Raw genomic sequence first — 17,505 nt, forward strand, 5'->3', positions numbered from 1 at the left:
CATAAATCAGTACATTAGCGTTAATCATTTGTATAAAAGTGACAGCTGTTTCATTTTATTCAAGATTCAATAGTTCATTTTTAGGAATTTAGCTTCACTTCGAAATGCTTGAGATATTTTCAAGAAAAGCATTTTACTACTTATAATGATGAAAGTAGTTGGAATTGTTAGACATTAACTGATGTAATCCCATAGAAATTCAGATTTACTTATGTTGTTCCTCATATAAAAATAAATTTCAACCATAAAAATGTGAAATAATAAGAGATTTTTAAGTTGAATGATAGAAAAAGAATCAGATTATAAATAATTTACTCAGGAATCTTATGCTGAATGGTCCAATTAAAAGGATCGTATTGCAGCCACCTGAACTTGTGGAAATTAAACGTTCATCGAATCAACTCTAAAGCTTGATATAATAAGTAATGATAAGAAATGGACATTTAACCAGGTCGAATCGGCCTACACTATCTATTTAAATACAAAGTTCAATGTAACATGCAGAAGGATCAGATGGTTACCTCATCAGGGCTGTTTAGTTTTAATAATAGTAAGAAGTAATCATAAAGCCGAACTCATGAAATTACATACAAACTGAATACGTTTGATGAGATCTAGATATTTACTTAGGGTAATTTACTGCCTAACCATTTTATGGGGTACTCTGTAGATCACTAAATAAATACGTCGACTTGGCCTTCTGCTCTAGCTTTCCTTCCTTCATTATTTTTGTTCTGATCAAGTGTACTACCACAACCTAGAAGGTATATAGGTATTTCTTCCAAATCCGTTAATACTCATGTTCCTACTTCGACACCTATTCATAGCTGGGCATTACACAGTTTACTAGAGAGTAGTTAAAATGTAACTAAAATATCTTTTGTATTTAATAAATGATTTTACTTAGTATTGGAAAAAAGCTATTAACTGTGTTTCGTTTTTGAAATAATATAGTCCTTGAATTTTAATCTAATGTTATTAATTTCGTATTCAAGTAGGCATCGAACTATGGTGGTTCTAACCTAATAATCAAAGTCATTTAACAGAAGGCTTTACCAATAGGCGATTGAAAGTACTGCACTAGGATGTCAAATTGTTTTCTGAATGATGTCGAGTACGATCAGAGGTCTGATAGGGATTTTTACTTCTCAACCTGTCTCACCATGGAAAGGTGTTTCTTTTGGAGGGACCAGTAAACGAAACTGAGTTAGAGTTAACGACCAAGGGGCTTAAGGGACAACGATTGTGGGTCGGATAATTACTCTTTTTCGTGTGCTTCTAAGTAGACTACTCTATACTTTAAAGACCTTACCTCCAGAGACTGAATCCTGTGGGGTAAGCTGAAGTATGCTATTTTTAGGGCCAACTGTGTTTAACACTCACGTCCCCTTGAGGAAAATGAGCATAATTGCTGATGCTGGTTATCTGGTGCAAACACCTTACTGACTTCAAACCTTCGTATATTCGTCGCTGTTCGGAAATGCGTTTTCTGCTTTTAGACAAGTGTTCCAGCCATTATGGCACTTTTGGGTGATTATTATATGTAAGCCCAAACACCACATCAAGATAGTATCTATGGCCTAGATGTCACCCTTAATCTGGATGATAACGTTGCATATTTTGACGGTCTTAGGTATGCAAATCGGTTTCTGAAAGACGGAAGATTCAACGCAGATAGACGATATGGAATGCTGAAAACGAGATGTTTATGAAAGTTACAAAAATGACTGATTTCTAAAACTAACGCTCGAAATACATAAAAACAATAAAACAAGTTCCTATAAATATAATTTATTTGGAGTGATTTGCGATATTCAGTTCTTTAATTCAAATGAATTTTGATCAGTCTTGGTTGACATATGTATCATAATGGATATGTCATGACGATCTGCATAAGGTATACAATTTTACACATAATAGATGGGATATGGGTATTAATGGAATCCAGAACGGACGTCAGCTGAATGTAGTTGCATCCTGGAGTTGATAAGCACTCACCGAATTTGTCTTTGATTAACAAATACCTTTAGTTTTGTATGGTTCAGGATACTCCGATAGAAGTTTCGAAACAATATTTGGTTTTGCTCAAATTCATCACCAGTGTTGGGTGATGGGTGGTTAGAATTTCTGAATGCTGATCGGATACTTGTTTTCCTAAGACAGGAGATGGTAACGGTTCTCTGATGTACACGACTGTCGCGTTCTAATACTAGATATCTAGAGAAGTGACAAGTCTCTCACACAACAAACCATCTCAGATCAAGTACATGATATAGGTCTTGATCAATATATATTAATTTGTGATAGATACAGAGAACTACAAAAAGTATGCATTAAAATTCATATATATCTATCGATCTTCAATTTTTAACCTGTCACAGTTCTCTTTCGCCGATGCAATAAAAACTGAATCAAAGTTTTAAAATTAATTCATTTACAGCACTATATGAATTAATAATCTGAATTAGTAATCTTACTGGAATGTTGGTCAGAATAATTCGATTACGATTACGAATAGAGAATATTTTAATTACCTATCAGTACATAAGCAAACTTTATTTATTATTTATTTTGACAAAAGTTTTTCTTATATTTGAGCTTTCAAACATGAACTAATTCTATTTTCGGGTTAATCAACAATCCATATATAAAATATTTTTCCACAAAAACATATGTAAACAACAATTTATGTGCTATATTATTTTCGATTGCCTGGATACAATTAACTTCTAAGCATATGCACCAAGACACTTTTAAGTAAAAAAAAAAAAAGAGTTACAAAATACATTAAATAACTCAAAATCACGTATCACAACATGTTGGTATTCTGAACAATAATAAAAATGAAATAAGTTATCTGAAAATAATCACATTACATATAGACATACTACTAACGCAACATTATTTGAGTAGTAGTTCAAAACAAACAAGCCAGATAGAACTATAAATAGAATATATATCTATGCGATAAAGCAACTGATAATTTGATGCATCAAAGTATAAAAATGTAATCACATTGGTAGATACTTAATAATTTATGGAAATAAGTAGAAGGGTTCTTTAATTTCACTTTTAAGTTGAATTACAACAATGAATCTGGCAATGGATTTAAAACGAATTCGGTCAAATAAAATTTTGTAGCATTACAATGAAATATGTCCTACAAATGGTTAGATGAAAAGAAAAGGAAAGTTTAGTAATATTAATCAAGTTAATTAACGAAATAGAATTAAAACAATACATTATAATCAGGGTGAATGAATTTCATTTGAATTTCCCATTCCCTAAATATAAGGCGCGGATCGGCAAAGCAAAAGCAGCGTATTTACATTTGAAGAACATCTGGAACTCAAAACAACTATCAACCAACACCAGAGTCAGAATTTTCAATAATAACGTCAAGACAGTTCTACTGCATGGGGTGGAAACTTGGAGAACTACGAAAGGCATCATCTAGAAGATACAAGTGTTTATTGACAGTTGTCTACACAAAACACTTCGGATCCGTTGGCCAGACACTATCAGAAACAACCTACTGTGGGAGAGAACAAACAAGATTCCATCGGAGGAAGAAATCAAGAAGAAGCGCTGGAAGTGGATAGAACACACATTGAGGAAAGCACCCAACTGCATCACAAGACAAGCTCTCACTTGGAATCCTGAAGGCCAAAGGAAAAGAGGAAGACCAAAGAACACATTACGCCGGGAAATGGAGATAGACATGAGAAAAATGAACAAGAATTGGATGGAACTAGAAAAGAAGGCCCATGACAGAGTGGGTTGGAGAATGCTGGATGGCGGCCTATGCTCCATTAGGAGTAACAGGCGTAAGTAAGTAAGTAAGTAAATATAAGTTTTAAATACTTGGTAACTATTAAAACTTGATGTATATTAAACAAGGCTAGCTATGTAATAGTGCATAGTATTTTATGTGGAACCGATTTTTAATGAATATAGTTTAGAAATTAGTCAGTTAAGTAGATCGCAATAATTTCCCAATATTGATTAGATTTGGAGAATTATATTTTGTTACGTAGATCACATGTCGAACTGTTCAACATAAGCATATAATAGATAAAAGAGATAAAAGCAATTAGATAATTAGAGATGAATTTAACAAATTAAAAGTGAAGAATTCGACCTTATGGTAAAGTGAAATTCCTTGTGAATGCATTTATTGAATGACATAGATGAATATTAGGATTTATTCTATAGTGTCTTAAACATAATTTACTGTTAATAGTCGTAACATAATAACCGCTCAAAAGATCAAAATTAAGCATTAAAGCTTTAATTTGTTATGATTATGAATTATACGTTGTATCCGAAGCATAACTGAAAGTTCTAATAAACAAAAATGTCAATTAAGAGCTTAGATGAAATATTTGTTTACGCAATCTAGTATAAACAATCTAATACATAACACATGTAATAACCTAGATATTTTTATGTTAATGACGATTTGGCTATATTAAACACATGAGATATACATATTTTTTAGCCAGACAATATAAAATCAGATGATTAGTTTATTCGTTTAAACCTAGTGGGCTAGAACTTCGCATAGAGCCCAGCTGAGGCTACTGCCAGTCTTAAGCCCGGATAAAAGGCTAACCAGAAAAAATTATTCGAACCTTTTAAACTCTGCCCTGGGAGTCAGAAGGTCTTCATTTAGAAGAACTATGAAGCCTCATGATGAAAGCCGAGTTCCTTCGGAAGTTACGAGGACGATGCCCCTTCTGACAACCACAACAACCATTTATTTAGGTACATGGAATGTTCGTACAGTGTGGGACACCGGGAGAGCCTCGCAAATTGCTGCAGAAATGAGGAGATATAACCTGGAGGTGCTTGGAATCATTGAAACACATTGGACGAAAGTTGGACAACAGCGAATAGCTTCAGGAGAATTTCTGTTATACTCCGGTCATGAAGAAGAAATGCCTCACATACACGAGGAGTTGCATTGATGCTATCAAAACAAGCACAAAATGCACTTATAGGATGGGAATCTCATGAACCAAGGATCATCAAAGCTTCTTTCAAAAAAAAAGAATGAGGGCATTTCAATTAATGTCATCCAACGCTGTGTGCCTACCAACGACTACAATGAAGACGCTAAAGATCAATTCTACGATAGGCTGCAGTCAATCATCGAGAAGTGCCCAACAAAGGACCTGACTATTCTGATGGGAGATTTCAACGCCAAGGTTGGAACGGACAACACTGGATATGAAGACATCATGGGACGACACGGACTGGGAGAAAAGAACGAAAATGGCGAGAGATTTGCAAACCTATGTGCCTTCAATAAACTGGTCATAGGCGGCACCATATTCCCACATAAACGCATTCACAAAGCCACATGGACTTCACCGGATCACAATACATAGAACCAGATCGATCACATTTGCATCAACAAAAAGTTCAGGAGGACGATGGAAGACGTGCGAATCAAGAGAGGAGCTGATATAGCACCAGATCATCACTTACTGGTCGCCAAGATGAAATTGAAACTTAAGGAACACTAGACAACGGGGCAGACAATATCACAAAAGTTCAATACGGCCTTTCTTCAGGATACTGACAAACTCAACAAATTCAAGATAGTCCTCAGCAATAGGTTCCAGGCCTTTCATGATCTACTCAATGGAGAAGGAACTACTATGGAGAGCAACTGGAAGGGGATCAAAGAGGCAATCACTTCAACATGTCATGAGGTTCTGGGCCACAAGAAGCACAAGGAATGGATCACTGTTGATAAACTGGATATGATTCAAGAAAGGAGGAACAAGAAAGCAGAAATGAATATCAGCCGAACAAGAGCAGAGAAAGCCAAAGCACAAACTGAATACACAGAAGTAAACAAGCAAGGGAAGAGGAGCATCAGAACCGATAAACGTAAATATGTGGAAGATTTAGCAACGATGGCGGAAAAGGCTTCAAGAGAAGGAAACATGACACAAGTGTGTGATAAAACAAAGATACTCGCTGGAAATTATCGTAAACCAGAACGACCAGTGAAAAGCAAGGAAGACAAAGTAATCACCAACATTGAAGAACAGCAAAACAGGTAAGTAGAACCCCAGCCCCACTGAACCTACTCAACATCGAAGCAGCACCCACGGACTTCTCAGTCGATGTTGGCCCATCAACAATTGAAGAGATGAGCATGGCCATCAGACAAATCAAGAGTGGCAAAGCATCGGAACCAGACAACATTCCAGCAGAGGCACTAAAAGCAGACGTAGCGGCAACTGCAGGGATACTCCACATTCTCTTCAACAAGATTTGGGATGAAGAACAAGTACCAACAGACTGGAAAGAAGGACTTCTGATCAAAATACCGAAGAAAGGCGATCTCAGCAAGTGTGATAACTACAGGGGAATCACTCTTCTCTCAATACCGGGAAAAGTCTGCAACAGGGTATTGTTAAACAGGATGAAGGACTGCGTAGACGCCCAACTTCGTGACCAACAGGCAGGATTCCGTAAGGATAGATCGTGTACAGACCAAATCACAACTCTACGGATCATTGTGGAACAATCAATTGAATGGAATTCATCACTCTACATCAACTTCATTGACTACGAGAAGGCATTTTATAGCATGGACAGGACAATACTATGGAGGTTTCTTCGACACTACGGAGTACCTGAGGGGATAGTCAATATCATACGAAATTTCTATGGTGGATTAAACTGCAAAATCGTGCATGGAGGACAGTTGACAGACTCGTTCAAAGTAAAGGCCAGTGTCAGGCAAGTTTGCTTACTCTCACCCTTTCTCTTTCTCCTGGTTATCGACTGGGTCATGAAGACGTCAACATCTGAGGGGAAGGATGGAATACAATGGACAGCTGGAATGCAATTGGACCATAGTGACTTCGCAGATGATCTGACCCTTCTTTCGCACACGCAACAACAAATGCAGAAGACGAACAGTGTAGCACCAGCGTCAGCAGCAGTAGGTCTCAACATACACAAAGGAAAAGCAAGATTCTCCGATACAACACAGCATACGCCAATCGATTCATACTTGACGGAGAAGCTTTTGAAGATGTAAAAACCTTTACATATCTTTGGCAGCGTCATTGACGAACAGGGTGGATCTGATGCAGATGTGAAGGCGCGGATCGGCAAAGCAAAAGCAGCGTATTTACATTTGAAGAACATCTGGAACTCAAAACAACTATCAACCAACACCAGAGTCAGAATTTTCAATAATAACGTCAAGACAGTTCTACTGCATGGGGTGGAAACTTGGAGAACTACGAAAGGCATCATCTAGAAGATACAAGTGTTTATTGACAGTTGTCTACACAAAACACTTCGGATCCGTTGGCCAGACACTATCAGAAACAACCTACTGTGGGAGAGAACAAACAAGATTCCATCGGAGGAAGAAATCAAGAAGAAGCGCTGGAAGTGGATAGAACACACATTGAGGAAAGCACCCAACTGCATCACAAGACAAGCTCTCACTTGGAATCCTGAAGGCCAAAGGAAAAGAGGAAGACCAAAGAACACATTACGCCGGGAAATGGAGATAGACATGAGAAAAATGAACAAGAATTGGATGGAACTAGAAAAGAAGGCCCATGACAGAGTGGGTTGGAGAATGCTGGATGGCGGCCTATGCTCCATTAGGAGTAACAGGCGTAAGTAAGTAAGTAGTGGGCTAGGCAAGAAATATGTATTTTATGATCATTCAGTGTTTTTGTTCCTGAAAGTCATATACAATAATGTTGAAATATGTAGCATTTCATCGAACGGAGAAAATGTAAATCAAAAGTTCGCTTTTTTTGTACTTTGTAGTTTTTAGACATGATCATTAGATATGAAAACCACAAGAACGATGTAGATATTTCAAAATGAAGTCCTTTTCAATCCTTATTCATAAGATCCCAAACTAATGAATTAGTAATTCTTGATGTAGTATGTAGAGTTTTAATCTAGGTTGTTAATTAAGTTAATGCTATTTTGATTTACAACATAGAAAGTATAGTGTTTTGGGTATTTATATTAGATGCACTAAAATGACGACTATTACAAAGCACTACAGTTCAATAATTCCAGAGAAAAATTAACAGTGATCAAACTAATAAATAGCCGTTGATATGAATTGAGTAGCAACATTTAGGTTACATGGTTCAAATTTTCAGGGTTATGAAAATAGGACTCTGGTATTCTTTAAAACTAGTTATTATGACACACCAAGATTCCCTCTATGTTTCAAGATCTTATGACTTTTTGTTTAGTTAATTTCTCTCAACTTTTGTGATTTTGTTCATTTTCAATGTCTTTTTATTTTTATGCTCATTTTATTATTATGCCTTTGAGAAATAAGACGATCTCTGTTATACGGATTTGTACTTTTTCGTTGTTGATGTTCACATCTGAAATTAATCAGTCTCTATTAACAGTTGTAGGCCTTAACATCAACATAAATAATATCAGCCCATAAAAATGAATTTTAGACCTTTTGCACGACTTAAAGACTAACTGAATTTAGTGAGTCAGTGGATAACGCTTTAGCGTTTGAGGTGAAAGTTTAGTGTATAATACCAATCATTATACTTTAGTTATACTTAAACGGAATTAAATCAATTGTTTTATACAAATTTTATTTGTAGATTATTCCTTTTGTTACTGGGTAAATATATGATATCATTTGGTATGTTATATAAGTGATTTTATGAAGAAATCGAGAATGATTTTGATGAGAAATAACATCAGTCGTTAGATCACTAAAAACGGTACAACTACGGATTACTGGTTGATAATATTTTCCACCTTCTCATTTGTTTACATTCATGATCCAATAAACAGTCGACCCAAAACCATTCCATTTTATAGAGAGCACGTATCAATCAAATAATGAGTTGGATTTCATTGATTACCAACTTCTACTTTATTAATTTTACAACATAGGACAATCATCAATAAATGCCAGTAATGAGTTTCTATTATTGTCTAGAAGCAGGTGACCTATTAGGTCGCAGTTTTTCACTGTAACTTTTGGGGATTCTTTTAAAAGCGTTTAGTATTATTTAAGTTCTTTAGTTATAATTTTTTGTTGGTCAGAAGAACGATCCCATGTTTAAACTCTACGACTAACTTTAATAATATGTATCCTCAAGGTTTAATTTAAAAAGAACTTATGAACATTACGTTCAGCTGTTTCCAATTCTTTAAATTTTAAATATTTGAATGGCGTAGCTGACTAAATTAATGTCTAAAATAATGATGAACAGTTTGAACTAAAAAAATTATCCAGAATGTTCATGCTACTTTTATTTGGATTAACTAAGGTTTTAGGTCAATTGAAATGATTTCCGGTCTATCATACTTGCTGGTAATATGTTATATAAGTCTAACTATTATCTGTTCCGACGATCGATGTTATCTGGTGTAAGAATATATTGTAAGAAAGGTAGGGATGGCCAAATCAAAAAGTAAAATTAGTTCATAAGATCACTTATTGTTGGTCTGGGGCATGCTGGTTCTACGTTGTTACTGACTGACTGACTGACAGACTACTGGGTTGAGATTCATACAGTAACCTCAAACAGTGCACGAAGATGTCGGATGATAGGGACCGAAACAAGTCACAGTGGCATAAATGGATTCACTCTTTATCAGTCTTTAGGTCTCTTGTTACAATAATCCTTCATATATATCTTTTCCTCCTGTCTTTCTGAACCATACTATCAATAACTAACCTTTTTCATCATAACTGTTACTACATTATTTTGGCTTCTTCATTAGTCGTCTTTTTAATTTTATCACGTTGTGCGTATGTGATAAATAACAACTAGGGCTGACATACTTTTCCGTTATTTTCTAAATTGAATCCAGCCGACTGAATAACATTGATAGCAGGATAAGACAACCAAAAATAGTAATAGATTCAAAAGAAATTACCGAAATAGCATAGCTGTTTGTTTTTCCTGTGTTTCTTCACGATCTACTCAATGAACCAATCACTTTGTGTATAATTTCTGTCGCTTTGTGCAGTTCATCTTCTTTAATAACTAAAGGCGGTGCTAATCGAATGATTGTGTCATGTGTTGGCTTAGCCAACAAACCATGATCGCGTAATTTTAAACAAACATCCCACGCATTAAATCCTGGACACAAAAGAAAAGTACAATGTAGAATTAAATATGAAATAAATTATTGGATTATTCGGCTTAAAGAATACTATAATGTGTTAACATAGACACTTCTGCTGATTCCGGAAAGTATATCCTGAGTAAAGTGCATTACTCTGATAACCAGTATCAAGGTTTCATCTATAAACCCATGAGGGATTGCTATGGTACTAATATCCTGCTTAAGCAGTTACGAAGAACATAGCAGTTTCAATGTCTCATAAAGATACTGTGGAAATAATCTCTGACTGAAGGCTTCTTCACCCAATATTTAAAGCGACAGAGCGTTATACTTTGTGTGATCATTTACACCTTGGTTCGATTGCTAAAACACTAAACACAGACATTGACATACTTTCAGCTAATCGAAGAGATAAATATTGGTCAAGAGATTTACTGGATAGATTAAGGAAGACTAATTTAATTAAACAGAAACTGAGCAAAAAATATGCTTACAATCCCATTTAAAGTATGATAAACCAGGAGAAAGCATACCCCTAATATATCACTGTTTTCAGAGGTATCATAAAAACGTTTTTTAAAGTGGATACATTTTCACAAGTGATCCTCATTATTAATATTTTTGACTTCTCACATGTAAGGAAGAATATCCTAATAATCCGCTTTGTTTAATGTTTCTGCTACTGCGTATATATTGTTCGAAAAAACGTAATCAGGAGAAACGAATTTCGCAAAATTAACTTATATATATCACCCTCATGTACAGAGAGGAACCATGATAGAACATTGAAAAAGAGTATCCGTGTAGAACGAATTTGCTCACTTCAAAACGAAAATTTAATAACATTACATATTAGGGTAGAGATAGAGTGATAATTTTGTTCGCTTCTAGGTTACATTAAACATTAATTCAAGGTTATGAAGCCAAAGGGAGTTTTTTCAGCTTTATTTTATTTACTAGTCCGATGGCGGAGAAATTACTTTTGAATGACACAAGTTTCATTTTTACTATTTATTATGTTCAACCTGTATGAGCGACAGATTCACTTCTGGGTCCAGTTATTTCTCCATATCTATAAATTTAACTCTTCTTTTAGAAACAAATTTATAGGTTGAACGACGCGACATCGTCACTTCCTCAAGCAGTGTCCATTGTGATTGAATAAAAATGTTAATTAAATCTCACAGAAGTTCAATACTATAGCATTTAGAGAACACAAAGCATAATGTCAACAAAATGTCACCAGTTACAGTTCTATAAAAGAAATCAGTAATGCTTTGAAACTACCTACATTAACATTTACTTAGTATCGCAAAGGTGAATGTTCCATCTAAACTTATACAAGCGAAATGTCTATTCTGCGTTCCTCTTCCCTTGCATGCCCTACGTCCACCACTGGATTACAATAATCACCATTCTGTGTTCCGGTCATTTTTATATACGTGTACTTTTAGCATATGTATTCATTGTTGTTGTTATTATTAGTCTTAGATTCCAAATGATATTTTTCACATTTATTCGCATTGTTTAATAACGGCCCACTTATTTTTGTTATCAATAACATGTTACTTCCTTCACTTCCTTACCTACATACATACAATTATAATTCCTGACAAAATATTATTAATTTATAAACAACAAATAATTTTATTTATCTACACTCCAGTTCTGTTAATCTTAACAATTCAAGTGATCTAAACATAGATATTTCTAATTACTATTTACCTTGACGAATTACAATCGCGTTTAAAAGACCTTTACCACGATATAATTCAACGACAGATTTTGGAAGTTTACTCAGTTCCTGACGAAAGATTTCACCTAATTTCTGTGCATGTTCTGCTAAACCTTCCTCTTCCAATACCTTATTTTTGAAAAAAATGAAATAATACATTACCGAGGAGTAGAAAGTAAATGAAAAGATAACTCTTTTTAAATTTTCTTAGAATAAAACTTTCATTTCGTGATGAATATTTTAATGAAATTTCTCCAAAAAAAACATTTAAATGAATAGTAAATGTGTATTCACTAGTATTTTGCATCTAGATAGATTTAATCAAATTCTAACAGGAGAACGCAACCAACCAATCAGGAAGCAACAGAATAGTAAGACGTTGAAAATGAGTGATTTTTACTTAGTAGCCCAAACTGACTATCTCACCGAATAATGCTCAATGGATTCCTAATCAGAGCTCGAGTAATATTGTTTTCTTCATGAAATCTAATGATTTCCTATTCGACTATATGTAGCATCAAGGTTTAAAGTTATCAAGGAGGACTAAATTAAGAAGAAACTTTGGTCTATTGATTTTTAATTCTTAATATTTGATGACAGTTTGTAACTAAAGCAATCTTCGAATATTGCAGTTACTAATAGTTTTAAATAAAGTGAGTCAGTTGACAACATATAACATGTCACCAATTTTATAATGAAACAAATTCATCATTCTAAGAATAACGTAGTAATTAAGCTAGAAATTCTCTTGGTCAGTAGATTAACATAGAAATATTTTTTAAGGAAGGTGATCAATTGAATGAGTTGAAAAAGTTTACATAACATCACAATTTTGCAAAATGAATCAAAATTTATTGCATAAAAACCTTGAACAATGAAGGCTAAATGTCAAGCAAACTTTGTCTACAACATTCTGTTGAAACCATTGATTTGAAAGATTTTGTTCGGCTGAGTTTACTGAACTTTTAAATTGTCTCAGCTATCTTAGGCTGGTGAGCAAAATGTGCAAAATTAGTAGTGACTCGGTAAATACTGAGGCTAGAGGTTATTAACAATATGCTAATACATTTCTGTGATGAATGGGAGTATAATCTGACAGGTATGTGTGGTTCATTTTGGGGCTCGTCATTTGAGTATGCCACTATCGACCGGTGACTACAGGCTACACCAAAATATTTTTTCAAAGAGCTCGACATAATGAAGTAGTCTGATCGAATTTATTCCTCATTATTGACAGTTTTAAAATAACAGACCCTTACGAACAGTAATGATAGTAGTAAGGAAAGACTTACTCTTAAAGCAGCCATAGCAACTTTACAAGCTAATGGATTACCACCATAAGTTGATCCATGTTCACCAGGTTGAATAGTCAACATAACTGAATCATCAGCTAAAACAGCGGATACCTGAATTAAAATGGATAGGTAGATAGATAAATAAATAAATGGAAATACAAGTGAAACAAACTAGGTTCTTAGAACGCATTATCATAATATGATTGCTAAAAAAACTATTGAGGCCAACTTTATCAATAGTAATATATTTTGACACATTATTCAGGCTCTTAATATTACATCTGGATGTTTTCATGTTACAATAAAATTCGTGTATTCCAGATATATTTGTATAAGTTAGCGAATATAATCTCTTAATTTGGTTTAAGTGTTCTAGTTACACATTTTCATGCACATCAGTGAAACTAATTTCCGCAATAACTACAATAAAAAAGGAACCAATCCACGAAGTTGCGTCACCATATACCATTGTCTTCAGTGAGCTGATGTCTCACAACAGACCTGGTTGAACTCCACTGGTGACGGCTTATCACTAAAATTCCATCTGTGAAATTTCTAAAATCTCCACAAACCCTTTCTGATAATAATCATCTGCTCACTAGTGACTGACTTCAAGAGATACTCCTGAAGTTTTAGTGATAAGCCGTCACCAGTGGAGTTCAACCAGGTCTGTTGTGAGATATGAGCTCACTGAAGACAATGGTATATGGTGGCGCAACTTCGTGGATTGGTTGAAGTTAGACATTAACATCGCTGGATGCCGGCTCAGTGGTCTAGTTGGTTAAGCGCCTGGCGAGAGACTGATAGGTCCTGGGTTCGAATCCCGCGGGGTGCGGGATCTTGGATGCGCACTGCTGAGGAGTCCCATACTATGACGAAACGGCCGTCCAGTGCTTCCAGGTTTTCTATAGTGGTCTAGCTTCAATTGACTCATGATTTCAATTTGTGAAATTTATAAAATCTCCACAAACCCCTTCTGATAATTAATATGTAAACAAACAGATTAAATATAATATAAAACGTAAATAGATTTTTTGGTTTGAAGCATGTAAATAAATAAATGAAATGAAAAAAATATTCGAAAAAATTAATCCATTTTAAATTCATATAATACATCATGGATATTATTTATATATAAATTGATTTAAGTGTACTTTAATAAGTTAAGAGTTTAATGACGAAAAAGGTCATTTTCAATATGAAACATATGATTAACTTTAGTTGTTGTAAAGTCAAAATAGTCATTATGGTTAAAAGGATATATTTTCATAGTAAAATTAAGAATATTGACAAGTCGCTCGTTGATAGACTTAGATACTATGAAACTTTTAAACAGTTTTCTGACATATTTGTGATCATATAAGTACACTGATTTGGTGGTCTATATGGTTAGATAGAAGGCGTTGAGCTAACCCTTTGTTGGGTTATAGATGTGCAATACCGAGAAGACTCATGTTTGGGCAAAACAGTTATCTAGTACTTCCTGATTTTCAATGGATACTTAACTAAAGTTGGTTCATAATATCAATAACATTCAATAATCTCTACAAATCTCTACTCACTTGTTTGAATTTATTAGGTTAACTGAAATAATAGTGTAACGTGTGTCCCCGATAGTTAAAATGTTAAAAATACATGCATTTCTTTTTCTGTATGCTATTAAGAAGCAAAATCCATATTATAATTTGTATGAGCCTGTTAATACTTAGAACTAGGTTCATTAGTGTTTGTCAGTAAATCAAATAACAAGTTGCACAGAAGATGAAAAGTGATTTTTAGGTTTAACTGCCAACCAATGTCTAAGATATAACAATTAACTTTAATGTCAACAGATTTATTTTTAGTTCAAGTTTTATATAAAACAAGAAAGGATATTAGAACACTCAGCGGTTCAGAACACAAGTTAGAATTGTACAAAACAAATACTTTATATACTACCAGTTTACTATCAATGAACAGAAATCATTTAAATTTTTTTGTTTACTCCCGACCGTTACATTTAATTTTCTGTCTAAGAAGAATCCTAGAAACTAATTAGTATTTTGACAGGGCGTGTGTTTTGTACTAATATGATTTAATTTTGTGATTAAATCACGCTAAATACAAAATGGAACTTGTTTTAATATAAACTCATTGTTTGGATAATCCTAAAAGAAACCAAAGATTTTATCTTGTTTAGGTCCATAAAAAAAATGAACGAACAAGCTGCCTGTTCTAAAGCCATCCCAACATACTTAAGAATATAAGAAACATTTTCGAACTCCACGGACTTGATGTTTTGCTGAAAACTTATTAACTTACGCGGAGTAGCGTCCGAAAAGTTCTGGGTTTGATTTTCTCAACAAACTAGGATTCTATAAAAGTTTATGCATATATTGATCCAAGCAAAACTATCCACTCACTCATAAGAGTTTTAATAATCTAGTCTCCTCTCTAAATATTCATATACTTATATAATAACTGTTGTTTAATCGTAAGGAATTATCATCTAGTTAAGATCTAACTCTTTTGTATATGGTTTTAAACAAACTAAAATCGTGGTTAGAAAATGAATAAATGATTTAGACTGATTGAATCAGCAAAGAGGATAAGTTATCCGATACAATCAACGAAGCCGTTTAGTAGTGTGGAATAAAATCGGAAGCAGAGGAACGTTTATTATACCGTTCAACAGCTTATTATGTTAATATTTTATGAAGTCGCCCCCGATTTATCTTTTATCACAGTCTCTTCAATCTTTATTAGGCATGGTCATTTAGTCAAACATAAAGTAATACCTCGAACATATGTATATCGGTTTAAATAGCTACACCGTGTCAGCACAGCGAGATAAATTTATCAAGGCAAATATCGTAGAAGTAGGAGTATCAACAGTAGCAGTAGAGCAGAAAAGATTTGACAATATACAATATGATTCGAGAATCAAAAATGAATTTATAGAATTCAAATGAAGCATAAATTTGAGATTCAGGAGAAAAGGGAAGACAAGGAATAAATGTATGTCATGTCGTTGAACATTTCCAATCAGTGATTACAATAATCACACAGACCCTAACCCTGTAGTCTGAACCTATCTACACAGCTCAGATCAACTCCCATTGAAGTCACGAACTGATGTTACGTTTTAGCTTGTCCATCCCTAGATATTCAAATAAGTACTAATTGACGATAGTTTAAATATCTAAAACTCAACAGACAGTGTAAACATATGATGACGTTGACTTTAATAACTTACTGGAAGTACTCCTCCTGATAAAGCTTTCCCAAGTAGAACGATATCAGGTCGAACATCTTCATGATTTACACACAACCGTCTGAATAATAACAAAAGAGTAAGTTAAGAAAATAAGGATAAGTTATCTGCATAAATTGTTATGTATAGATTTCTGCCATTGGCGTTTGGTATATATTACTTGGGATTATACTAAATGTAACTGAGATTTATTCGGCTATACAAGTCATGAGTTTCCCTCCATCGGCAAATTTAATAATCTTCAAGTTTTTAAGTCTGAAATTTAACTCAAATTCATTGAATTTGATTTTGATAATCAAGTGATAAAAGTATTGTTAATTATTTTATCTTAGCTAATAAATTAAGAAATGAGTATAGCAATTATACTTTTTTCAAAAGAACCTTGAAGTTTTTCATAGATGATTTTTAAGTCGATTATACACCCAAAAATACTTTTATCCAGAGTCATTTATCTGTAGTAAGAAGATGTCGAATGGGTTTATCGATTCGATTCGTATAGACAACAAAATTTTATATATTCTTGTGAACCCAGTTGCTTTCTTGTGAAATGAATCTGGGTAAAAGAAGATGATGTGTTTTAAATATCTGATAAAAACATCAAATCCTTGATACTATAATATAGCTTATATGAGATACAGTAATCAATAGATTCTACCGAATTCTGTACTACTATAAATCAATATTTTTTTAATCAAAGATTTCGCGATTGTATCTATTATTTTATTAGGCTCGCTTTATTAGTCATAAGAACAACTATGGTTACTCTAATATAGTTAAAAATAGTTTCCAAATATTTTTCCCAATGTACAATTATTCATTCTGTCATACCTTTTTCTTCAGTGTTCAATTTATTACATTATTTTTTCGCTCATTGTTTATTGATTTTTTCCACATGGTAACAAAAAGAGACCATTTTGAGTAAATGTTATAATGCACCAGATTTTTAATTCCTTAGTTCATCTATAAATAATTGAAATAATTCCACTCATTCATTGATTAGAGATCAGTGTACTGAAATTTTATCTACAGTGTTAATATGAAGACTATGTATACTACCCAGTTGCCTGAAGCGAAGTAAATGGAGTCAGGTTCAAACCTTTGAT

At 33.8% G+C, this 17,505-nt stretch overlaps 1 protein-coding gene across 2 annotated transcripts in view; it reads right to left on the reverse strand.

Annotated features, from left to right (window-relative positions):
• Positions 1-504: 504 nt before the first annotated feature.
• MS3_00005741 (uncharacterized protein) overlaps positions 505-17,505 on the reverse strand; it is a 29,481-nt gene continuing 12,480 nt past the window's right edge. The window contains exons 5-9 of one of the 2 annotated variants that reach the window (XM_051213829.1): positions 16,385-16,463; positions 13,147-13,260; positions 11,845-11,983; positions 9,928-10,133; positions 505-3,160 (exon numbers count right to left, since the gene is read on the reverse strand). In XM_051213829.1, the coding sequence (XP_051069842.1) occupies positions 9,964-10,133; positions 11,845-11,983; positions 13,147-13,260; positions 16,385-16,463 (502 nt within the window). In that variant the 3' untranslated portion in view covers positions 505-3,160; positions 9,928-9,963. The remainder of the gene's footprint in view (positions 3,161-9,927; positions 10,134-11,844; positions 11,984-13,146; positions 13,261-16,384; positions 16,464-17,505) is intronic. The other variant, XM_051213830.1, reaches the window with a different exon arrangement.

Source organism: Schistosoma haematobium, chromosome 3 (assembly GCF_000699445.3).
Source record: "Schistosoma haematobium chromosome 3, whole genome shotgun sequence".
Lineage (NCBI taxonomy): Eukaryota > Metazoa > Platyhelminthes > Trematoda > Strigeidida > Schistosomatidae > Schistosoma > Schistosoma haematobium.